This window comes from Ambystoma mexicanum, chromosome 2q, assembly GCF_040938575.1.
Source record: "Ambystoma mexicanum isolate Mex_15411 chromosome 2q, UKY_AmexF1_1, whole genome shotgun sequence".
Lineage (NCBI taxonomy): Eukaryota > Metazoa > Chordata > Amphibia > Caudata > Ambystomatidae > Ambystoma > Ambystoma mexicanum.
The window spans coordinates 1,395,118,963-1,395,144,722 of record NC_090924.1 but is presented as its reverse complement, the minus strand read 5'-3'; the positions used below and the strand labels follow the sequence as shown (position 1 = coordinate 1,395,144,722).

Here is a 25,760-nt window from a genome sequence, read left to right as displayed (position 1 = left end):
AGGGTGCAACGCCCTGGCTTTTTTGATTGGTATTAGTACATAAAATGATGCAAGCGATTCCTTCTCCAAAGGGATAATCTGCTAACCAGATCCCCCTTTGTCACAATTCCATGACAAAAGCATAGAATAAATGTGCCCTGCTTCAGCAGTATCCTGATTCACAGCACCCACTCGGCTCGTGACACAGAACAGGTTGAAAGGTCAGCAGTGATAAGCAAAGTCATTGCAGCATAGGGGTGACATTTAAGAAATGCCCCCTGTACCCAAACTACAATGATCATGAGTACCCCATACTGGTGGCAGGGTAAGCTTTATGAATAAGCGATGCCTGAGTTTAGGCATAGTGCATGGTACTACTTATGATCATTGCCGCCACATTTGCACCTGTGCAAGCTCCTGTGAGTCCGCTCTGCTGTGGAAGAGGATATGGATTGGGGTCATACGGGCTGATACTGCCACAGAGCAGGACAGATACGCAGAGGACCTTCCCTCTCTGTGAATCTCTTTGGGAGGTTCCATAATACCCTCCCCCAGATACAGCTGCACAGCAGGTATCTCTCCTGGGCCTAGGTACCAAAGGAGCACACCCATTCAGAAGGAGTAGCCTCAAAGCAGGGTGCTGCATGTCTAAAGATCGTTGTTAGTAGGAAGAAAGGGGCAGGAGTAGGATAGGCAGGAGAGCCCTGGACACTGGAAAAGCATTCAACCATCTGGTTTCTCACTGTCACTCTTTCCCTTTCCTATCCCCTCCACCTCCTCTGCAGAACAGCACTTTGGGTGTGACATCAGCCGGGTGAAGTCCACTCCAGCCACAAGCAGGGAACGGCCCTCTAAATCAGGCTAGCTTTAGACCAATCACGTGAGTATGTGTGCCATTAAAAGAAGGGGTCATGGACCCCTTCAGCAGAATTCCCTCAATACCTCAAGGAACCTTTACGTCTGAAGAGACAATCTGAAGATTCTAATTTGGACTTTCTTTCGGATAGTTGCACTGTCCAAAGTTCTCAACGTGAGGTAAAGAAGGAGACGCCCAACACAGAAGGAAGATCTGGCCCCTAACCACTCCCAGAGCACATCAGTGACCAGAGCTGTGGACCAGGACTGGAAGATCTGGCCCCTAACCACTCCCAGAGCACATCAGGAGTGACCAGAGCTGTGGACCAGGACCAACCATTCTTCAACAGATCTCCTAAATCTAGGAGAGCAGACCCTGAATGGAAGCATCCTGTCCTCGAGTCCTTTGCAAAGGCCTCACAGCAACCCGTGGGCCAGACTACCCGAAGCTCCCTGTTATATCACACAGAACCAGTCACGCCTGGTTCGCTGCATCCTGAACAATGGAGACCGTGCTTGTGCTGCTGTCGGTGTTCCTCCAACTAGCCAAACTATTTGCTTGCATTTAAACCAGTTCGGCACTGCATTGTGTCCTAGCAAAGCTTGTCACCTGCTACGCCTGAAGCGACTGCTCAAAGCCAGAACCCAAACTAAACCCTTGGAGAGTCACTTGCCACCTCTAACAAGGGCTTAGGACCACAGCTCCGCCAAGCTAGCCTGTGAACTGCTGCCTCATCAATCGCACATCGACGCACCCTCAATCACCACTTCAATGACTGTCGCCCGCCGACTCAAACCGCTGGAGCATCATTCACTGACCCGTCTCAGCTGCTAAAGCCTGACTCAGCCTGGCCAACTGCAAGGCGTTCTTGGGACTGGCCTGACCTGTACCTTTGATGAGTCATTGTTCTACTGCACAGAGCACCTGCATTCGCCCATACTCGATGCCACTAGCTGCCATGTCCTCCAAGATCCTACGTTCCTGAACTGAGCCTGATCAGCTCACAAAAATGTTCGAACTGGGGTCTGATGTGTCACCCTATCAAGAACGGAATCCAGGTACTGTGACATTGAACTGTCAACATGGTCCACTTGGACCCTAGAGACTGGTTAGGTCATGATAGCCCCTGCGTTCAACCAAATATCCTAATTATGCTAGTACCTTACCTACCACCCCTGGAACCACACTCATAAGGCTACTTTCTACAGTCAGTTGCATCTTCTCTGTTCTTTCCCTGTGGGATGGTCTTTTGTATAGTAATCTCTTTTCGTTCTACGTGCAGCTGGTGTATTTTAATAAAGTGTTTATAATTTTATGGAACCTTGATTGCACATTCCCTTTATTTCGGACTGTGACACTGTGTTGTTTGGGTCACTATTGGTTCACCTTCACACCCTTAAGAGTACAGCGTTCCCTCAGCCCACGTAACCACGAAAGACGAAGGAAGTATAGCTCTTGATTGGCCCATGTACCTTTAGGATTGCATTGTGCTTTGGTTTGTAGACGTGTGAGGGCAGAGTGAGCCATTTTAACCCTACACCTCTTTGTACTCCTGCAAGGCAGAATGCAATTCTTCACAGATTTGAGCTCTGACTTTGTCTTCTTCACCCATGAGGGGGCACGTGAATGCCAGGTGTCAGACAAGCTTAAAATTCATCTAGAAATTCTACTTCCCCCTGGCGAATTCGGGCAGGCTAAACCAGTCATAGCATTCACCAATGGATTGGATTATCATGAATACCATCCCTCACGATTAGGACGGAGGACTCTTTTTCACATTCTCCCGCCTAAAATAATTGTAGTGCCTCTGGCCTAGAGATGATCGTATTTTGTGCGCCTATGACGCTCGCACATGCTGACCAAATAAGATGCGGATGACAGGAGGTCACTTTCCAAGTCCTTTCTCACCTTTCTCGTAACGTCACTTCCTCTCCTTCCATCCCAATCACCGTCCCTCCTACAACAAAACAAGAAGGGCTGCTTAACCAAGTAATCCAACATTACAACTTCCCCCCTTTTTAACAAAACTGTCCAATTGCCCCATTTCCTTTATGAACCTCATAGGTATGATCCAGGTGCGGGTATGTCGCAACTGTGTCAACTCTTACATATTTGCCAAAGATGCAGTCTATATTGGTCCTGTTTGGTTCTCCATCCTACAGCTCGCAGTCACTTACGTTGCATGTACCGGAGTCCATTTCACACATGTCTGTGTCCTCTCTTACACCATCATGATGAACCTTAAGTCACAATGTAACATGTCCCAGGAGTCCCATTTCATCCCCTGATGTTTGCATATGTTACGGCAGCTGGGGTTTATTTACTGCCAGTGATATATATGTTTCTTAAAATTCTGAAAAAGTTAGAAAATTTGTTTTCCGCAGGCTGACATTTTGCGGCTGGAGGTAATTACTCTTGACAGTAATTCCATACCACCACTAGTATGGCATTAATGGCATAATTTCAGTGCCACTAAGATTGCTGGCTGGTGATGTATAAGTCTACCAGGGTTGTCCAACTCTGCGCCTCGTGGGCCAGAATCCTGATGAGTTTTCAGGATATCCCTCATTAATATTCATGAGGAAAAATGTACATACGTTTAGAATCATTGCATGCAAATGTATATCATGAATTTTAATGAGAGGTATCTAGAAAACCCGGCATGGATCCGGAGCTTGATGGGTGGAGATGGACAACCTTAGTCGAATCCGTGATTTACAGCTGGCTGTACTGCTTTTATCAGAACAGCTAAGATGCCCAGAGCAGTCCCCCCTTGTATTGGTCCATGTGAGGGGAGAGAGGTGATCACTCATTCATTTTACTAGTGACATCACAGTGACCCAGCCCATCTCCAGCAGCTTGCACCTGTCTCTTGCTGACTCCTAGTAAGAGATCCTGCTCAGTGCTAAGAACTCTTAGTTTGTACAAGAGGAGACTGTGCTTTTGAGATGAGGGAACGACTAGGACATTGGTAAACTAGCACTGACAAAGCCAATAGTTGTGGTACCTGTATAGCCATCATATGCCCTGGTGTAGCATGTGCAAGGTGTTGCCACTTTCTGGCCAGGTGGTAACATCATTTGCCTTGTATTGCTGATATGGCATGCCTTGGTTATCACATGTTATAGTGCATCAGATTGCAGGTTGTGTTCTCATATGCCAGGCAATGCCATCATTGGCAGTTATTTCCATGGAAAGTCAAGTACTCACACCAATGCAATCAGACTGGACCAAGGTGTGTTCCTGTGCACCACATTGTGCACTTGTGGCATAGAATGTCTGTATCACCATTGTATACTGGGTTGCCACCAAATTTCACATTAACTGTGAAACCCTCATCACCCATTTACAATCTTCACACCGGTTCTAAAGTGTTCCCCAACTTAGAATGGGTGGCTGGGCCTTCTCGGCGGCAGCACAAGTCTCTGGAACTTCTACCACTGCATCTTTGTAGACATCTTAAGATGTGGGTGTGTTTCCAGTATACAACTACCTTGTTAGCCTATTGAGGAGTCTACAGTTGCCCTCAATGCCCTTAGAAATTGCTTGTAGAGGGGTTGCCATCTCCCATAGCCTTCTAGGTGTTACTCTAGAGGACATGGCCAAGATTCCATGTTGATGGTATCCCAGTAAACAATATGAATTGAGAAGCACACTTAGTTCTTGAGTTCATTAATACAATAACCTTCATCCTGTCATAGTGGGGAGAGGAAATCGCTTTTTATGTGAGCAGCACAATTGTTATGACAGTGAGCACATCCATTAGCTAGACAGAAACGCCTGCAGGAAACCAGCTGTGATATTGCGGCACTGGTGTCTGCCCTCTAGCTTCTACCTACCCAATGAAAACGGTGGGCACCCATAGGGTTAGCTAGCTTCCCTGCTATGTGTTGGCTTCTGAGGCAGGATATGCATTGGGCAACTTGCCTGTTTGCCATGCAGCCAAAATGTCCTCCTTACCACCTTCAAGAGCCCTGAGGCATTACATTATTACGCATGCATGCACAATTTAACAGGATATAGTTTCAAAGATATCTGTTGATTTTGGTACATGCAGTGTGCTCCCTAGCTGCCAATCCCCTGTGCCAGGGCTAGCTATCAAGGGATGGCACAGAATGAGTGTTGTGCCTTTGTATCTGCAGATGTGTCTGCCTACTACAGGTGGTCTTTACCATGTTATGTAATCCATTTTGTACCGAAGTACAACGCAACTGACACCAAAAGGCAACCTGGCGCTATCAAGACTGAGAAGGCGCCAAGGCCAAGCAAGGAAATCAGAAGAGCAGAGTTTTCAAAGCACGTCTGAATGGCAGGTGGGCGGCCATAGACCGAAGTGTAATGAGCAGGGCATTCCACAGCTTGGCAGCCCTCACAGAGAAAGAGCGGCCGCCAATACGGGCAATAGAAAAACTAGGCACAGAAATCCAAAACCTGTCCCTTGAGCACAACAAACGACCAGGAACATATGGCCGATACTTAAGTTGCATCACACTGGCATTGTCATTGCCATTACTGTGCTTTCATTTTTCGTTTGTGCTATTATAAGCCAAAACTATTGCATTAGAGAACAGATAGGGAGGAATGGCATATGAGGAGGGTCTCACAGCTTGTAGGTGTTTGGTTATTTACCCACCCATTGACTACCCATGGCCATGCTAATCTGTATGGCCAATCCCACCCAGTTCTTGCCCTTCCCCGCCCAAAACACCTCCTTGGGTGAACTCTTTGAGCTCGCTTTTTTCAAGCCTTACCATCAAACCTTGCACACAGGCGCCTGCCAGCGTTTTATCAAAGCAGCCTTCTGAGAATTAATAACTTAATTGGATTTGTAAACCTGAAACCAGTGTAATATAAATGTCTTAATAGGTCTGCCAAGGTGAAACATCAGGGTGATTCAAAGGTAATAGAGATTCTTACATTCCCTAATCGTTATATCACATTAAGAACGAGTTTTGAGAGAAAAACTGTATGTAGTGTGAAGCACACATCTCACGCAATTATTAGGCTAAATGCAGGAAGGGGAGCCAACAACAGAGTGTAACTATCTAACCCTGCTGGGAGAACACCCTGTCCCTACAACGGGGTGCCTATGCCTGGGCAGCGTATCATGCAGCGCCTATCTAATAGGGATAGAGTGGAAGAAAAACTCTCCCTCCAATAACCAAATGTATGGGTACCCCAACCGGCATGGGTACCTGCTTTGAAAGAATGAATAACTGTATCTAAAAATGAGCAACCAAGGAAAAAACACACAACTCCTATATATCCAGGTGTGACAGACCTGGGTTTTAGATCACTGTTAATCACAGTTCAGATAGCTTGCATGAGTTCTTAAATGACCATGGGATTTTCTGTCTATGTTTTATTCACCTATAGGCAATTTAGTCAAATCTCATGTGGAGTGGTGGGTTTTGTGGGTATCAAAAAAAGGGGGGCATCAAAATGTGGTATTATGATGCCTACTTAATATAGGATACTATAAAAAAAAAACTCACAACTTGTGAGTCAAAAAGTTACTGATAAATTTCTTCTGGGATATCACCCCTTGTTATTGGGGATATATGAAAGTGGTCATGGGTCCGCCCATGGCCAGTGAGGTCGACCGGTTTCGATGGGATGAAGCGATTACAACCATCTTCTTCAGGACCGTTTCATCAGTTTAGTGGTAAGTCATCTTCTGCCAATGCCCTGGTGTAGGGGGAACAGGGTGGAATGGCTGCTCCGTCTCCTGCAAGGGAGACAAAAGGCAGTTGCAACAAAACAAGGCATAAGTTTACCCCGTTGTTACCCCTAACTGGAACAACAAAAGTGTGTGGATTGTTAGGGTACCGTGGGGGCTATTTTATGGGGTGCAAGGGCGTCAGAGGGTGGGCTATATATTAGGCTGTGCTGCTGACTATGTAGCGTAGCGTGAGAACCAACTACTCCAAAAATATCAAAAGGGGGGCGGGGGAGGGAAGAGAACAAAAGACCAGGAGTGGCAATGGAGAGCCCCCTCCATGCAGGTGCCCCCAGCTCAGACAAAAATGAGAAAGCCCACCTGAGATGCTTGTTTTCAGGGCGCCAGGCTGGTTGTAGAAATAGCCAGTGTTAATGTCAATTTAATAGGTTTGCCTTCAGCCACTAGATGTATAAGCACTCAGTGGGCCTCATTACGACCCAGGCGGTAAGTTACCGCCTGGGCCGTGACTTTACCACCATGGCGTAAACTACGTTTACGCCATGGTGGTTGGCGGACTTACCGCCCCATTCCGACCTTGGCGGGGCGGTAAGTCCCCAATCCCCATTTACCCTTCCCCATTCCCATTTTTGCCCCATAGGGTATAATGGGAGTGGGGAAGGCGTTAATTACGCCACCGTAAATTACGGTGGCGTAATTAACTCCATGGTCCCTTAGCGACATGGATTTTAACACCTGCTAAAAGCAGGTGTTAAAAGCGCCATGGCGCTAAGGGACCTCGTACTCAGGCGGTAAGGGTCGGCGCTGTTAGCGCTGCCGTTAACCCCTTACCGCCTGGGTCGTAATGAGGCCCAGTGTGTCCTTCACTGAAGTTCTGTTAAAAAGAAGCATTGGCAAAGCCAACAGTTTTGGCTGGTCTATCATTATTATTATTATTAGGCATTTGCCAGGCACTGCTATTAGCTGCCTATGTACTCACACCATTTTGTACCTGCTATCATCAATGGCCAGTTAATACCACTAAGGCTGTGCTAGGCGAGTGCCTTTTCCATGTCTACACAAAAGCCCATACTGTTGGCATTGCCAATGCTTGTTTCATTTTGTTCTAGTACCATTGCGTTGGTCCATTTTGTTAGGCCAATAGTTACTCACTGTGCCAGAAACATGTATCCAGTATAAAGGAGCCATTGATGTGAGAGGTCATGTTTCCTTGTTGGCATTTGATGTGGCATTCCTTAGGTGCAGAACTTCATTGATATTGATAGATTATTTGTATAGTGCCTATACACACATGTGTTTCAAAGCGCTTCAAGGCAAGGGAGGGAGCAAGGGAAAATACAATGACATTCTTACAAAGCCTTGAGACATTAACAAAGTGAAATTATCTATCATACTAGGTCTGACAACATTTCAGATAGTGCAAGTGCTTTGACAATGATAAGGAGATGAGAGAGGGAGAGGAACGAGATGAAACAGACAATGACTATCATACTAGGTCTGATGACATTTCTGGTAGTGCAGGGGAAAGAGAAAAGGTGAGGGAGAGGGGGGAGAGGAACAAAACTTTTGACCAAAATGTTGTTTGCCTTAAAATAGCTCATTGTGTTGAGCACCTGCTGCAGAAATGTGTGTGCACCATGCACATCAAAGGTTTTAAATCCATTGACTGCCCTTCAACCTTTTAAGATCGAATCATTGAGTGCAGTTACATTTGATAATAACAGCACCTCCACTTAGAAATGGGAGAAATACTCAGCACAGGTAAATCTAATATAGATTCATATCTATTTATATATATAAATATTAGTATATAATCTATACTATTTTATAGGTTAGCGCTCCGTGAAATGTTATTATAAAGAAAACGGGCAGCCAATCCATTCTCTGATCCAACCAAGACAAAAAAAAGGGCGGAGCACCATCATTAAAAGCACATATTGCAGGCGCGCTAACCAGCACTGCCCTCCCATCAATCAAATTCCCTGCCATCAGAGGAAAGAACCCAGGAGCGTCAAATTGCATGCTGCCATCTTAAAAAATAAAAGGAAGGTGGGGACAAGGAAACAAACTCTTTGCTTGGGAACTGCTGTTCAGGAGTAATTTGATGGCCTACCTGACTTACAAACAGAAGAAGCCAATGAGCTCAATGAGTATGAGAACTGCATACTAAAATTAGACAAACACTACAAAACCAAAATTAGCATAATCGATGGTCGAGTCGTTCAAGTATCTCGGAATTCAACTCGACAGCATAAAGTGGGCCAGGAACCTGCAAAATGACCTATGGGCGAAGGCCAAGAATCTAGCTGCGCAACTGAGAGCTGTTGATCGGAAATACAGGAAATTCTCTCTGCAACCTGCTATCAACTTTTACAAGGCCAAGATTATCCCCTCGTTGACTTACGGCATGGACGCCACCCCGTCTATTCCTCAGGGCCTCTGGGTCAAACTCGAAGGTTTTATCTGGAGATCGGTGCTGGGTCTACCTAACTCTGTTGCTGTAGCCCCGATCCGACGGGAACTCGGTCTTGTCTCCCTAAAAGCGGTGGTGGACATCGCAACTCTATATCTGTACAGGAAAGTCATCCATCCGGAGAGCCTAGAAATCTATCGAATAATTGCCGAAGAGATCGAGAAGGGCAATAACCAAACGATGAATAAATGGGCTCAGGATCAAAATTTGAAATTGGAAGAAATCGCTTGTACTAAAGAAGAATTAAAGTACAATCCTGTTAGGATTAAAACCAAACTACAGTGTACAGATTGGATCCTGACAATCGAAAAAGCAACTGGTAATAAATTATTAGCCCATCTTCCTACGAACATCAACAAATTGAAAGAACCAATGGCATACTGCAAACGATATCCCAACAAAGCCTTAACGAGAAGTTTCCTAAAAGCCCGCCTCAACGTTCTCCCGACGCAGGAAATTCTGGCGATCAGGACAGGATCCATGACAAATGCCTGTAGACTTTGCAAAAACGCTGAAGAAATAGAATCCATCAGACATCTCCTAATGCTCTGTCCTGCCCTGCACCAAGAAAGGATGGCCTTTTTCAGCTCCCTGACTGTTAACTCGTTTGCAAGCAAAGAAGGCATCTGGTGGAACCGCTTAATCACTGGGGACAAGACAAGATGGCATACGGCGTCAGCTAAACTGTTGAACTCAGCATTCCAAAAAATTACTCTGACCACTGCCACTTGACGCAGCATCTCTTTATGGGTGGAAGCTGAGTCCTTGTTCCTCTGGTGATGCTTTTCACTCTCCTTCTTCTCTCGAGCTCTTGTAAAAATCTTGTTTGATTATATACAAGTAAATAAAAAAAAAAAAAAAAAAAAAAATTAGCATAATACTTGAATGATACAAGTGGGGATAATATTAGGGATTTTTGGGAGTGGGAGTTGCGGGGGTGTCCCCCGTTCCTTCTAAAATAATATAGGGGCTGGGGGGGTGTCCCCCACAGTTTCCATGCCTTAATATCACAGCAGAAATATGGCAATATTTTTGTATGGCGATATGTTTGTGGGGATATTAACACATGGAACCGACAAACTGTGGGAGAAGAATGATCCCTCTCTGGATGAAACACTAAATGTGGCCAAGGAGGTGGACCACACGTCCAAGTGTGTAAAGGCCCTGGAGAAAAAAGTCCAAGGGCCTCATTATGATCCTGGCAGTAGCCATGCTGCTATTGGTGGCATGGCTGCCGCCGAAATCGCGTCCGGGTCCACAGAATGAGGAATTACCGGGCCATTCCGAGTTCGGGAGGCCCAGTAATTCCTCCCTCCAAGGACCAGACCTGGTCCTTCCCCATTCCCATTTCAGCCCATATAGGGCTGAATGGGAATGGGAGAGGGAGCAAACAACGGGCCATTACGAGTTGGCCCGTTGTTTGCTCCCTCTTCCCCTCGCGGGACCCGGTAAGCACACCTGGTTTGACCAGGCGTTACTTCCTTGGTCCCGCGAGGTGACCTCGTAATGAGGCGGTACGGGGTAAACGGCGCCGGCACCTTTTACTGCGCCGTTAACCCCGTACCGCCAGGGTCGTAATGAGGCCCCAATTCTCTAATGTGATATATGTGCCCAACAAAAATATTGCAGCCGTCTCCACCAACAAGTCTGTAGTGAAACAAAAGACTGCATCAAATGTACCAAAACAAACAAAAGTACTCTCCCAAAGACGTTGTTACAGGTGTGACGCAATTGGACACCTTGCGAGCAGCACCTCATGCCCAGCCAGGGAGTCAAAGTGCACAAGATGCAAACAGAAGGGTCACCTGAGTAAATGCTGCAGATCTCTTTCCATCTACATGATTGAAGAGTAGTATGACCATGCGAAGGAGGCCGCTTTGACATTTGAGGGAGACGAGGAAGAGGATCTAGAAGCCCATAAGGATATTGTGTGCATTGTTGGGCGAATTGTACACATCATGATAGACTAAATACACCCTCATGCCAAAAAACATCTGGGAGAAAGAATTCCAAAACTTCACCCTGAGAGACATTGACATAAAACCTCGAGCCTATGTATGTGTGAACATTAAGGTACTAGGTTGGTTCATGGCATATATTCAATTTAAGCAGAGGACGGTGTAAGGGAAAGTGTACATCACTGAAAAGGGCAGCATTCTATTGCTGAGTTGGTTGCAACAAAAAGGATTGAGCATCAAATTGAACCCAAATGAGGACGAGTGCATCTTACTTTGCGGTGCTGAAACCCTAAAGCCACGACTCTTCAGTGAGAAGATTGGATCCTTGAATTGCTTCATGCACAAAATAAGACTGATTCAAGGGGCAATGCCAGTGGTACACAAAGTAAGACCCATACTGATTGCTCTATGTGAACAAGTTAAAAGCGACCTGAAAAAGATGGACCAAGAAGCAATAATAGAGAGGGTAGCATCATCAGAGTGGGTGTCACCCTTATTTGTGGTGGCAAAACCAAATAGAAAATTAAGATTATGTATTGATTTGAGATCTCTCAATAGATGCATGATACCGGATCGCCATCCTCTTCCTAACATAGCTGAGACACTCTCGCTATTGGGAGGAGCACACATATTTTCATCCTTAGATCTCACATCTACGTATCATCAGATGAAGCTACATGATGATTCAAGACAACTGGAAGCCTTTATCACTCCAGAAGGTCTCTGTCAATTTGTCAGGATGCTCCTTGGCTTGGTCTTGGCAGCGTCCATTTCCAAAGGGTGATGCACCAAATATTCCAGATTGACAAAGGGGTCATATACTTCCAAGATGATATGCTTGTGGCTGGTCCTGACCTGTTAACACATAACAACAGTTTGAGAAATGTAATGGCAATACTAACTGAAAGTGGTCTCACGCTGCGTCATAAAAAGTGCAAATTTAACCAGTAAAGAATTGAATACTTGAGCCACAAAATCTCAGCAGAAGGTGTGAATGTAAGAATAAAACTGGTGGACAAGAGCCAACTTGTAAAAGATCAAGTAAGATCATTCCTTGGGATGGCGGAATTCTCAGCAAAACGCATACGAAACTTTGAGCTCAAAACTATACACATGAGATCCTTACTGAAAAAAAAGGAACCCTTTGAATGGTCAACAAAGGGGGGGAGGGTGTGTGTATGTGTGAGAGAGAGAGAGAAAGAAAAGGGGGAAACTGTGTGTGTGGGTGTTCTGTAGAATGTAGAGTGTGTGTGGTGAGTGTGAGAGAGACCTTGGGGGAGGCTGAGGCTGCTTGGCTGACGGGCTCATTAGAAACCTACCTTAATAAAGAGTTATGAAACTTGATCCAGAGGTCTGATTACCCATACTTCAGGAAGCTTGAGAGCTCTCATGCTGTCCATCTAGGCAAGACCCTAGGATGCCCATCAAAAAAGGTGCCCGCTTTTAGGCCAGCTCTGAGCAATGTTCCCTGGCTCAAGAATACCAAATCAGCATGCCCTGTTTAACCTCTGCCCCTGCTGACATGTGACCCCACAGTTACCAGGGTGACACTAGGTCCATCCTGCGTCACCACTATTAAAGCTAATGGCACAGTGAACGGCAGCGCAATGCATTAACCCTTCATTAATACATCCCGTCCATAACCTAGCAAGTTAACGAGTGTGTGTGGACAGCAACCTTCATGGCAGAGGCAGCTCGTACCTGATGTGTTGGACCATGAACCCAAGGCTTACACAACTTAAGAATAATGTAGACAAATAAATTAACTTAGTCTGTTGCGCTGTTACTTATAATAACAACAGCCAAGCCTTGCATTAAAAATGCCGTTTTTGGCTTAGGTTGTGCTGACTGTCCAAACCCAGTAAAATGGCTGACCGAAAACATGGTGGGCCTCATCACGAATGCGGCTGTAGTCTTGCCGGAAAAAACAGCAGAATGCTGCTGGACTTGTGCATTTTTCTGGCGCCTGGCGCCACGGAAACACTGGGGGATTACAACCCCGGTGTTCCTGGAAGTCAGGCGCCCGAAAAATGTAAATCCCCATTACCAGTTGAGTCAATGAGAAGGGGATGAGGGAAGCACCGGCACCATTAATAAGGTCTGACCTGGCGGGAGGGACGCACCCGCCCGCAGGCTCGTAGTGTGCCAGTCCTGTAACAACAGTGCAAGTAAGCTTACCGGCACTGCTGTTACCTGACCAGCATACTTATAATGAGGTCCGATGTCTTCTAAGTGTTTACTGTGGTTAATTGGAGTGTATACTCTCTCTTTACAATCACATGTTGGGGTCATTACGAGTTGGGTGGTATTCCAGCAGTAAATCTGCCCAACAGAATTACCACCAGGTTACAAGTGGCGGTGATGGAGTAAAACCTTATTTTTGCAGAGTCCATTGGACTCTATGTGGCTTTTTCAGTGGAATTACCACAGCAGTAATTCTGCCAAGAATGGGTGGAAAGTCGACAGATTACCTCCTGCTCATAGCTTTAGGTGAATCTTCCATAGTTGGGCAGTGCGGTAATGCGACAGTATATCTTAATACCGATGTATTTAACCTCCTACGCCCAACTCATAAATGACCCTGATAGTATGTATACATTCATATGTTTGATGTGGTGCCAAACCAGTCACCTTACAACCACTTCAAAACATAGAGTCTGATGGTTGAAGGCATGTCAAAGGTGCATTTCTATTGCAGGGAAGGCGACCCTCTCTTCAAAGAAATGGTAGGAAAGCACCCCCCTCCACAACTCATCCCCAGCTCACCTGATACAACAGACACTACCTACAACAGTTACACCAATGCGACTCAACCTTATGGCCTCCTTCATTCTTTTCGCGCCACTGGAAAACTGCACCCGAACTTGGGAGGAATTCAAAACCAGCCACTTTCTAATTTATAATTAAGCAGAGGCAGGCCATGCACAGCGGACTGCTGCTAGAACATGAAAGAGACTTTATGTCTTTGCCCTAAACATACAGTTTCAAGTCACAGGTGTGTTTTTGTATGAAAACGAGTGTTGGAGCAGTAGAGTTGTTTTTTTTTTTTTAACCAAGACCTTAGGGGACACTGCCCCGCAACAGCAGATTGTACTTAAATCCCTGATGAAGACTTGTTATAAGTTGAAACACGTGTCAGCATTTTTGTGTTGAAGACTGTAAAGGACCGGCGGGGTGTCTGTACTTCCACTCTCTATATGGTAGAGGAGAGGCACAGATGACCCCAGCCAAGATTCTCTATTATTGGTACGTGGTCGAGCAATCAATGCCTAGCTTCTCAGGAGGTGATGCAGGCTGGTTCTTAAGGACAGTGTAGTCCCCAAGCACCCACAAAGGAATGTCTGCACACTGGATCAGTTAAAACACAGTCTTTATATAATTAATATTCAAGGTTATGTACACTATCACAATAACTCACTTTGCGCTCAGAAAATCAACAATGGTAAATATACAGTTCTACAGTGGTACCACAAATATTATCAGATCTCATTAGAGTGCATCGACTATACTGTCAAAATGTCACACAGATCAATAAAGAGGAAACCAGCAGCAGAGAGAGGAAGGAAAGCAAGACGGTTGAACAATTGGCAGAATACTGGTTGCTACCATTAAACACAGCTCTGTGTGGAGATCACCCCACCTGGGCAACCTCTAGAATAAAGATACAAGCCCAGTCCATATATTGTTCAAAGTAGACTTCCCAATAGTTCTGCAACTGCAAAGTACCTTGCGTTGTAGCGTTCCTCAGTGGGGAATCAACGTCCCTCTTGAGTGCCCTCCCTTTAAGGCAGGAGTCACGGGTCGTGGAACGTCCGACGCAGTACAGGGTGAACTACGACGGTGAAGTGGCAGCTTTGTTCCTAGCGGTGCTCGTTGACGGGGAAGCATAAACGTCCTGCAAGGAAGAGGAGTGATGGGCACCTCGTGTTGATAGTTCTGGACCGCAGAGAGTTTGAAGAACTGTGGCCAAGCAAGGGCATCGAGTTGTCGGCGTCTCTGTGGTCCTGGGTGGTGGGTAACCCACCGGCGGATGCTCCTCGGCACATCGACGGTCAAGCCTTCTCCAGCAGGATACAGCGGCAACGATGCGGAGGAGAGCGTCCTTGGATCAAATGAAGTTCTTAGGCAAACGGGAGCACGGTGGCTCCGATCGGCGACAGCCGGCATCGACAGTGGCGGACAACAGTCTGGCGCTTCTCTTTGTGATTCCGCGGTGGTCCCCATCTGGAACCACTGGGACCCTGCTTTGCAGCATTCAGACCACTACTCTTACTCCCACCCACAACAGACTTATCCCCACTAGGTTTTTGGGTCTTAGGAGAGCAAGGTTTTGGTTTACCCGACTGTGACTGCTTTTGGGACTCCTCAGCTTTCTGAGAGGCCCCCTTTTCTTTGTCCTTGTCCTTCCCACTGGAGTCCTTATGGGACACCCGGTGGGAGACCCACTTGTCATCCAACCTAGCCAGCATAAAGGGGTCCAAAATGTTCTGGTCAGCAACATACTGACGCAGCTCTGGTGAACAGGCTTCCGAAAAATGCTCAAAAAACAAAAGGTGGGACATTTCAACAAATGTTTTCACTTTGTAACCATCAATCCACCCCATCATGTTCATTTACGGAGCACTCACCCAGTCAACCCAAGACACATACTCTTGTTTCTTAAAGTCCCTGAACCGTTTAAGGTATTGGGTCGGTGTCTTGCCAAGCTTGGCAATTAAAGCAGACTTCATACACTCATACTGACCCCTTTCTTCCACACTCAGTTTCAGAATACAGTCATACCCAGTTTGAGGCACTCTGCTTAATAAACACTTAGCCCAATCTCTCTTATCAACTTCATGAATGGCACAAGCCATCTCAAACGCTTCATTCCTTTGGATGATATCAGAACCCTCTGCATACACACCAACCAAATCCTTCATAAACTTGGTTGTTTGGGACCTGACACTCTCAACTGGTTTAGCTGAAGTCTCCACTTGAGCTTTCTCTAACTGGATTCGCTGACATTCAGTGTCCTTGTCTTTGAGTTCAAGATCCCTATTCTCGAGTTCGACTTGCTGTTCCAACTCCTCTTTCTTATGCTCAGCATCTATTTCCCACTTGCGATATTCAAAGGCCAATTTTATCCTTAATAACTCAAGCTCCAAGGAAGTGCTGGGGTTTGGAACAGAGGCAGCAGGAATGGTGGCATTCCCAGAATCAGATTCGGTGACAACCCTCGGGGTAGAGTCTTCAGTGGTTGCATCCCCCCCTTCAGCAAGAGTTTCACAATCAGTCTGGTAGTCCACCAGGGCAGCTATCAGCTCAGCCCTAGACTTATCCACAAAGTCTAACTCCCTGGCTTCACAAGCACTCTGGAGAGCCTTAAAGCTCATCCGAGTCATTTTACCATTTGCAATAGATTCCATTGCTTGTAATGCAGTTATCTTGTACACAACTAAACCTCAATTTAACAAAGTGCAGATATCCTTCATAAGTGGCACGGTTATGCACTGATTCATAAAACCATAAGCATCCCACCGCTGCCACCAGTGTAAAGGACCAGAGGGGGGTGTCTGTACTTCTGCTCTCTATATGGTATAGGAGAGGCACAGAGGATCCCAGCCAAGATTCTCTATTATTGGTACGTGGTGAAGCAATCAAGGCCTAGCTTCTCAGGAGGTGATGCAGGCTGGTTCTTAAGTACAGTGTAGTCCCCAAGCCCCCACAAAGGAATGTCCTCACACTGTATCGGTTAAAACACAGTCTTTATATAATTAATATTCAAGGTTATGTACCCTTTCACAATAACTCACTTTGTGCTCAGAAAATCAACAATGGTAAAATATATACAGTTCTACAGTGGTACCACAAATATTATCAGATCTCATTAAAGTGCATCAACTATACTGTCAAAATGTCACACAGATTAATAAAGAGGAAACCAGCAATAGAGAGAGGAAGGAAAGCAAGACTGTTGAACAATTGGCAGACTACTGGTCGCTACCATTAAACACAGCTCTGTGTGGAGATCCCCCCACCTGGGCAACCTGTAGAATAAAGATACAAGCCCAGTCCATATATTGTTCACACTAGACATCCCAATAGTTCTTCATGCAACCCCAAAGTACCTGGTGTTGTAGGGTTCCTCAGCGGGGAATCGACGGCCCTTCTTGAGTGCCCTCCCTTTTAGGCAGGAGTCACGGGTCGTTGAACGTCTGACGCAGAACAGGGGGAGCTACGACAGTGAAGTGGCAGCTTCATTCCTAGCGGTGCTCGTTGATGGGGAAGCGTAAACGTCCTGCAAGGAAGAGGCGTGCGGGGCACCTTGGTGTTGATAGTTCTGGATAGTTCTGTCGATAGTTCTGTCGATAGTTCTGGACCGCAATGAGTTTGAAGAAGAGTCAGCGTCTCTGTGGTCCTTGGGTGGCGGGAAACCCACCAGCGGATGCTCCTCAGTGCGTCGACAGTCAAGCCAATCGGCGATGGCGGTCTTAAACAGTGGCGGACAACAGTCCGGGCGCTTCTCTTTGCAATTCTGCAACGGTCCCCATCTCGGGTCGGCAGCCTGTCGAAGGTCTGTCTACCAGGGAGCTTTGGCAAAGATCTGCAGATGCACGATGGTCCCTCGTTGGTCAGGAAGAGGGCGCCTTACCAGGTCCTTTCTGGGTCAGTCCTTGGAGGCACAGCAGCTTTCAGATTGTGAAGGAGAGCAACAGCAATTCTTCTCATCCAGCAGGGCTTCAAGGTCAAGCTTCAGATACTCCAGTTACTGGTCGTAGTGGACTTCAGCTTCTGAACACGAATTCTAGCAGTGAGAGGCCCCCAGATATACTAGTTAATCTCCCATTCATTCTGCTGGGTCACACTCAGGCAACCAATCGGTCAGAAGGGCATTCATGCAGGCAGGCATCCAATCAGGTGCACAGTTATGTGTATTGGGACAAGTACCCAGCCATTCAACACTCCACACTGCATTCATACCAGTTTCGGGCAGGGCTGTCTCAGTCATTGTGTCTAACACCAGATACTAGACACCCACAACACAGAATGCGTATTCGTCACACACTCCATTCACCCAGGTCCCACCCACAGGCATACCCACAACATACGGTCATTGGGAAGGCTCCAGCCAGTCTGGTCAGCACTTCCCCACACTACCATATATGGAATTTCCACCCAACAGCCAGTCAGGGGGAAGGGACAGAGTCAGGGCTTCCTGGGAATTCGAGAAGATCAAGGTAACAGGCGATGGAAGGCAAGAGGCCATGGGGGGAATTTTGTCTCCATCAGGAATCTACCGATTCCAATGACAGGGCCTGGGCAACCTAAAATGGAGGACGCTCAGGGCACCAGTCAATTCAGCACAGAGCTGCCACCAGCCCATACCCTGCTCTGTGGGTCACACGCAGGTGCCCAAAAACATACACTAGGGGCACAGGGTTGCACCCCCACCCATGGGTGCCATAAGGGTATCCCATGGGTTTGTTCACCAAAACCAAAGGAGAGAGCTGCACCGCCAGGAGTCCCACATGAACTCCTGCACGGAACACACAATAAAAAGCAGTAAAGGACAAGGATACGGAGGCCCTGTCCCTCCGATGCATTTCCACCATCACAAAGACCATAAAACGACTTTTATGAATTATTGACATATATTCCGTTGTTGTGTTTTTCTAACTAGGGAAATGGAACCGTGCTGGTACCTTAACTAACTAATTCAGCATAAACTATTTTTCGATTACATTTGGGAGTTAAGAAGCGCATAAGATTGAGTCTCATTGGTGTAACTTTTTTCATATATGACATAGGGCTCAGGTTATCGATCTCAACCATGCTAACACCCTCCTACCTTTCAAATGTGGTAATTTAAAGATGTTGTGCTCTAATTAGAAAGAAATGGGGTGGTAGCTGGACATGATAACAGCCCAATTCAGTTTTCTACTTCTTACAACAGTGCTACCACGCCACTTCTTAAGAGACAGTCCTGTTAAAGGCACCCACCAGGACGCGACTCATGAGTTGTACTGGGAGGATAGCTCAGTGGCAAAGTGATCGCCTTGGAAGCAAAATGAGACAAAGCAACTCAGGTTCAATCCCCAGGTCGGCGCTTAGAAACCTTTGAGTATTTAAGCACGTTATAAATATGCAACTAAGACAAAAACAACAAAAAATCTGTAAAAGCGCCATGATGCCCCCGGGCTGTGTGAACGCTTTAAAAATGTAAATGAATTGTTATCGCTGTGCCCATCACCAGGGATGGGCGAATTTCCCCACCAACTCCGGTTTTTCCCTGTTATGCCACATCCGTAGGTGGATTTCGTTTTGTTCGGAAATGTTGGGTTCTCCTAAAAAAATGTGGGGGGTAGCCAAAACACCTTAAAAACGAATTTTTGCATTAAAAAAAGTGAATTCGGCAAAAGGCCAAAAAAGGTGTAATTTCACTCTGCAGGCCACATCTTCAGAAGGGCACACGCATTTTAACTAGAGACCAGAGGCTTTCTAACAAGGTTTGTACCAGGCCATTAACAAAGAGCACTTCAAGCACTTTGTGGCCTGTAGAAAAAGAGTGGGGGATTGGAGCTATGAAGGAGGCATCATCTAAATACCCCAGAGCTGTAAATGTAGTAAAACGGCATATGTGAGATACGATAGATGTGAGAAAGACCTTTAAATAGGCATTTGGTCTTAGGAGGATAGCTCAGGGGCAACGTGGCCATCAACAGTACAGCTATACAGCTGGGGGTAGGATACAGAGGGGCACAGAGGAGGGGTACATCTGTAGAGGGTGGCAGGGCCGGGGAGGTTGGACGGCTGCTAGCGAGTCACAGGGGCAACATGATGGCCTAGGTGTTGAGGAGAAGAGACTCTTGTAGAGGTGGGGCATAGAGGAGGAGGACAGCTGTACCAGGTGGCAGGGAGGAGCGGGGAAGGCAGCCTCTAGCGAGTCACAGGGCAACATGATGGCCTAGGTGTTGAGGAGAAGAGACTCTTGTAGAGGTGGGGCACAGAGGAGGAGGACAGCTGTACCAGGTGGCAGGGAGGAGCGGGGAAGGCAACCTCTAGCGAGTCACAGGAGCAACATGATGGCCTAGGTGTTGAGTATGAGAGACTCCTTGAAGAGGTGGGGCACAGAGGAGGGGGACAGCACTACTGGGTGGGAGGGAGGAGGGGGGCGGATGGCGTCTTGCGAGTCAGGTGGCACCGGGGTTGGGATGGCCTGGGTGTTGAGGGGGATAGACTCCTTGAAGAGGTGGTGCACAGAGGAGGGGGGCTGCTGTACCGGGTGGCAGGGAGGAGAGGGGCGCAGGGCGTCTAGCAAGTCAGATGGCACAGGGCAGCATGATGGCCTAGGTGTTGAGGAGGAGAGACTACTTGAAGAGGTGGGTCTTGAGTTATGCATATGAAAGGGAAGACAGCATGGACATTGTCTGGACCCTTTTAAATACCTCATGATTATAAATCATGGGCTGGGGCGGTGCAGAACTGTAGTACTGTGGGGTATTCTGCCACTAGACTTTTCCAGCTGGCAGTGTGGCATCTGCATTGTTGGAGTCATTGCTAATGAGATGTGTTATTATTATTATGATTTTTACTATCATTAGGGTATTGTTTGCAGAACTAGCTTTGGGAAGCAACACAGTGCTTCACAATCATAAGTGGAAGAACACAGTGAGGGAAGCAGAGACAAATGGGAGCTAACAGGGGAGGGTGGGAAACTGGCAGCAAGGGATCTACAAGCAACAAGGAAAGGAAACAATGGGGAGCAGATCACTGAGTCTCAGGTAGGGGGGAGTGCAGGGTGTGTGGGTCTAGGTGGTAGGGAGGAGCCATTCCTTGAAGAGGAGGGTCTTGACCTATTTCCTGAACTGTAGAAGCGAGGGGATGAGTCTGATGTTGATGAGGAGGAGGTTCCAGAGTCTTGGAGCAGAGATTGTGGCAATCAGAGCGTGCAAAATATTCAGGAAGGACAGGAATGTTCTTCTTGCTCTGGTTGGCCAGAAGTTCTCTGATTTGCAATCATTTTAGTGGCCAGGAATTGCAGGCTTCTCCGATTGGCCAGAAAAAAAGTAGAGAATAGTCCATTCCACAAAGCGAAGCAGAAACCAAAGGAATTCCACAACATCCTGCATCAGCGCAGAACATCCTTGCACGCCTAGGGATGGAAAAGGATTGTGGCGGGAGAGGATTGACATTATGGTCTTGTTGCCAAGTTCAGTTCTTGACCCTGAAATCAGGAGACACAAGCTCGAATCCCAGCTTCTGTGTATACCCACAAAATCATGGGATTCTAGACAAATAACTTCCTCCTAGTGCCTCAAATTGAGGAATGTTAAAAGTAAATGTGGTCTTCCCAAGTACGTGCCAGCTCGCCTGTAACACCTCATGTTGCTGGGATCCAGACTCAGTCAGACCGCATACTCCACTGCATCATCTCTTGTGAGACACCCATGCTACACCAAGTGTTCTCTCTAAAACACCCCCTCGCTTCTAGAAGCACTGGCCCTGCTGCATCAAATACTAATTACAGAGACACTTAATTGCCTCAGCTATAGAAGTGCAGGGCTAATGGGTTTTAAAGCCTTGCAATGCCTTCCGCCTGCACCGATGTGCAGAGAATCAATTACAGAATCAAAAAGAGGCCGGTGAGATTTACCGTTGTGTAGCAGATAAACATAGACTGACCGAGACACTCGGGGCCTGTATTGCTGAAGCAGGCTGTCCAATGAGGAGGCGCAACCCTTATCTACTGTTCCCCGAATAGGGAGGAATTGACCAATTGATCAATTGATCTATATCGTGTGTGTGTGTGTGTTTGTGTTTTTTTCTTTTGTTGGGACAAACTCCCAGGTATGCCACAGGACGAAACGGAGGACTCAGTCAATGGCAAGTTCAACTGTGGCTTATTACAGACAAAACCACCAGGGACAGAAGAATTAATTGGACGTCTTAACTTCTCCTGGCTCGCAGGCCAGTTTTGATACAAAATTGTGTCACTGCCCAGTCACTACTTAGGCCTCTTTCCAAAAACCTATAGATGTGTGGTATTGGCCGCCAGGAGCCTAATTACCGATATGGTCGCCTATAGTGTTATTCTACTGGCTCTCCCATATCAGGTGGCTGGCCTGGTCCATCCCCAAGTCATTATCTATAACAATGTTGCAGTTTGGGGTCTTACCATTGGTTCTTGCCCATTGCGACCCACTCCTAGGATACTGAACTGTGAATGGCTAGAGCTGACGTCCCCAGGCCTGGGCCATGCAAAGGTTGTCAGCTCTTTGTGTGCCTTTTCAAGGTAATAAGAATGACTATCTGTCTACATTGTAACTTATGTGTACCACCTTAGTCTATGAGAGTGCTCCTTTTGTTTGGGGGAACACTTGTCTCACATTGTAGCATCTTTGTTGCAGTCTTCTGTCTGGTAGCATGGAATCGGCTCCCTTTCCCAGTGCTGGTTGCTGTCCACTATCTGCGTCGGCCGGGTCATGAGTTCGGAGACCATGATATTGAGCTGTGCAGCTCTGAATTATGAGGAAGTATTCATATTTACTGCAGCTGCTGCTTTTGTCATTCAGGGAATGGAATATCATCCGTATTTTGTGGCCTTGGCAGCGAGTCCTGTCTTACAGGTTTTCCTCTTTGTCCAGCCTGAATTCAGCTGAGCCCGGCTCTGTCTGAGAGGCCTGTGGCCTGCTGTAATTTCCCTAAACCATTATAATGCGGTTTCTACAGTGTTTGTACGATACTACATTTTCCATAGGTTAGTCACACTTGGTTCTGTCAGGTCCCATATGATTATTTGCATGTAAGCACCTGCAAGCTTTGCTCAGAATCTCTTGCTTCTTGCGGTTTCTGCGTTGTTGCTTTTGGCTAATGATAAAAATAATAAAAGCAATGACAGTATGTATATGTGTCTCCTCTAACTATCAAACTGTACGCTCGTGTTCTTCATGTATTGAAATGTGTGTTTATGATCCGGAGTGCGGATGGCACGTGTGCTGCATGTCTAACGCTGCTAAGTCGTAGTGTCTCTAACGACGTCAGCAACATGGCTTGTTGGCGCTTTAATCGAGACTGTCGATTGAGGTGTCTTTAGTTGTAGCTTGGGCTCCTCATCCACTCAGGGGTAAATTGTACCACACCTGGTCTGTAGGGCTGGTTGAGGGGGTATCTCTCGACATACTTGGCAACCATTGGTTCGTTGGGGATTTGTCCAAAATAGAATTGGTGATTGCGATGTTTCCTGGCTTTATTCCGGGTCATGAATTTCATAGGAGGGGGAGGTGGCAGGAATCTCCATCGCAAGCTTCCACTTAAAATGGAAAGTTTGACCAAAAATGACAGGGCATGTGCTTATTGCACTGGAAGTATTTTTCTGTTGTCCATACGTTTCATGACTGCTACCACGTATTCCCGGCTGTTGCTTGCAAAGAGCAAGCTGTGAATCTGGTTGAGGCTTAACATGCTGCAGTGGCCTGGGACGGACTTGAAGCTAACTACCTTCTTCTGGTTTGATGTCTTCCTTCTCCAGGTTGGCTGCATGAGCTGGGGAAACGGCTGGAGTCCCCCTACCATGCCAACAACACCCTCGGTGGACCCTCGCTCCGAAGTGCCTACATCGCCTCGCTCTACTTCACCCTCAGCAGCCTAACCAGCGTCGGCTTTGGCAACGTGTCCGCGAACACCGACTCAGAAAAGATCTTCTCCATCTGCATCATGCTGGTCGGCGGTAGGTTTTTTAAAAAATCGTACCATATTTTAAAAGAGGAGAGTTGGCAGACTGGGTGAGATATGCTGGTGCATCCTGAGACCATCCCCTGATCACTGCCATTTCCTTACTGGTAAAGAGCTGTTGGGACACAATCTGCTTTTGTCAGACCTATCATCATGGTCAGCATTTTATCTTCTCTTGTGCCAAGTGGTGTTTCACCTCATTGCCCTCACCTTCATTTTAAAATCAAGTAGCTCAGGCCTACAACACTCCATGGGTCAGTCCACAGGGAGGGTGCTTTGAGTCTAGTTTATCAATGGTATATCTACCTGAGACATTTGAAGAGCATGTGAAAATCCAGAGTCGTGATCCACCTGGGCTGTACACTGTTTTTTAATTATGGGCAATGTAAGTACATAGGCTGATGGTTTGCCTACTCTCTAACTCATATCTATCCATCTAGCCATCCATTAACTATCTAGCCATCCATTATCCATCTAGCCATCTAGTATCTATCTAGCCATCCAGTATCTATCTAGCCATCCATTATATATCTAGCCATCCATTATCTATCTTTCTATCTAGCCATCCATTATCTATATGTCTATCTAGCCATCCTTTATCTATCAAGCCATCCATTATCTATCTAGCCATCCATTATCGATATGTCTATCTAGCCATCCATTATCTATCTAGCCATCTATTATCTATCTAGCCATCCATTGTATATCTAGCTATCCATGATCAATCTAGCCATCTATCATCCATCTTTCTATCCATATATCATCTATCTTGCCATCTATTATCTATCTAGCCATCCATTATCCATCTAGCCATCTAGTATCTATCTATCTTGCCACCCATTATCTATCTAGCCATCCATTATATATCTTGCCATCCATTACCTATCTATCTAGCCATCCATTATCTATCGAGCCATCCATATCTATATGTCTATCTAGCCATCCATTATCTATCTAGCCATCAATTGTCTATCTAGTCATCCATTATCTGTCTAGCCATCTATCATATATCTATCTAGCCATCCATTATATATCTAGCCATCCATTATCTTTCTAGACATCCATTATCCATCTAGCCATCTAGTATCTATCTATCTAGCCATCGATTATCTTCCCAGCCATCCATTATATATCTAGAAATCCGTTATCTATATGTCTTTCTAGCAATCCATTATCTATCTAGCCATACATTATCTATATGTCTATCTAGCCATCCATTATCTATCTAGCCATCTATCATCTCTCTATCTAGCCATCCATTATATATCTTGCCATCCATTATCTAGCTATCTAGCAATCCATTACATATGCCATCCATTATCTATATGTCTATCTAGCCACCCATTATCTATCTAGCCAACTAGCATCTAACTTTAAAGCCATCTATCATCTATCTAGCCATCCAGTATCTATCTAGCCATCCATTAACCATCTAGCCATCTATTATCTATATATCTGGCCACCCATTATCTATCTAACCATCCATTATATGTCTTGCCATCCATTATGTATCTATCTAGCAATCCATTATATATCTAGCCACCCATTATCTATATGTCTATCTAGCCATCCATTATCTATCTAGCCATCCATTATTTATCTACCCATCCATTATCTATATGTCTATCTAGCCATCCATTATCTGCTAGCCATCTATCATCTATCTATCTCACCATCCATTATAGATGTAGCCATCCATTATCTATCCAGCCATCCATATCTATATGTCTATCTAGCCATCCAGTATCTGTCTAGCCACCAATTATCTATTATCTATCTAGTCATCCATTATCTGTCTAGCCATCTATCATATATCTATCTAGCCATCCATTATATATCTAGCCATCCATTATCTTTCTAGCCATCCATTATCCATCTAGGCATCTAGTATCTATCTATCTAGCCATCCATTAACTTCCTAACCATCCATTATATATCTAGAAATCCATTTTCTAACTATCTATCTAGCCATCCATTATATATCTAGCCATCCGTTATCTATATGTCTATCTAGCCATCCATTATCTATCTAGCCATACATTATCTATATGCCTATCTAGCCTCCATTATCTATCTAGCCATCTATAATCTATCTATCTA

The 25,760-nt window shown here is 46.0% G+C and overlaps 1 protein-coding gene across 2 annotated transcripts in view; it reads left to right on the top strand.

Moving 5' to 3' along the window:
* Window positions 1-25,760, top strand: part of KCNH8 (potassium voltage-gated channel subfamily H member 8) — a 1,879,819-nt gene that overhangs the window by 1,394,888 nt on the left and 459,171 nt on the right. For both annotated transcript variants that reach the window (XM_069648885.1, XM_069648884.1), the window contains exon 8: window positions 23,458-23,655. In XM_069648885.1, the coding sequence (XP_069504986.1) occupies window positions 23,458-23,655 (198 nt within the window). The remainder of the gene's footprint in view (window positions 1-23,457; window positions 23,656-25,760) is intronic.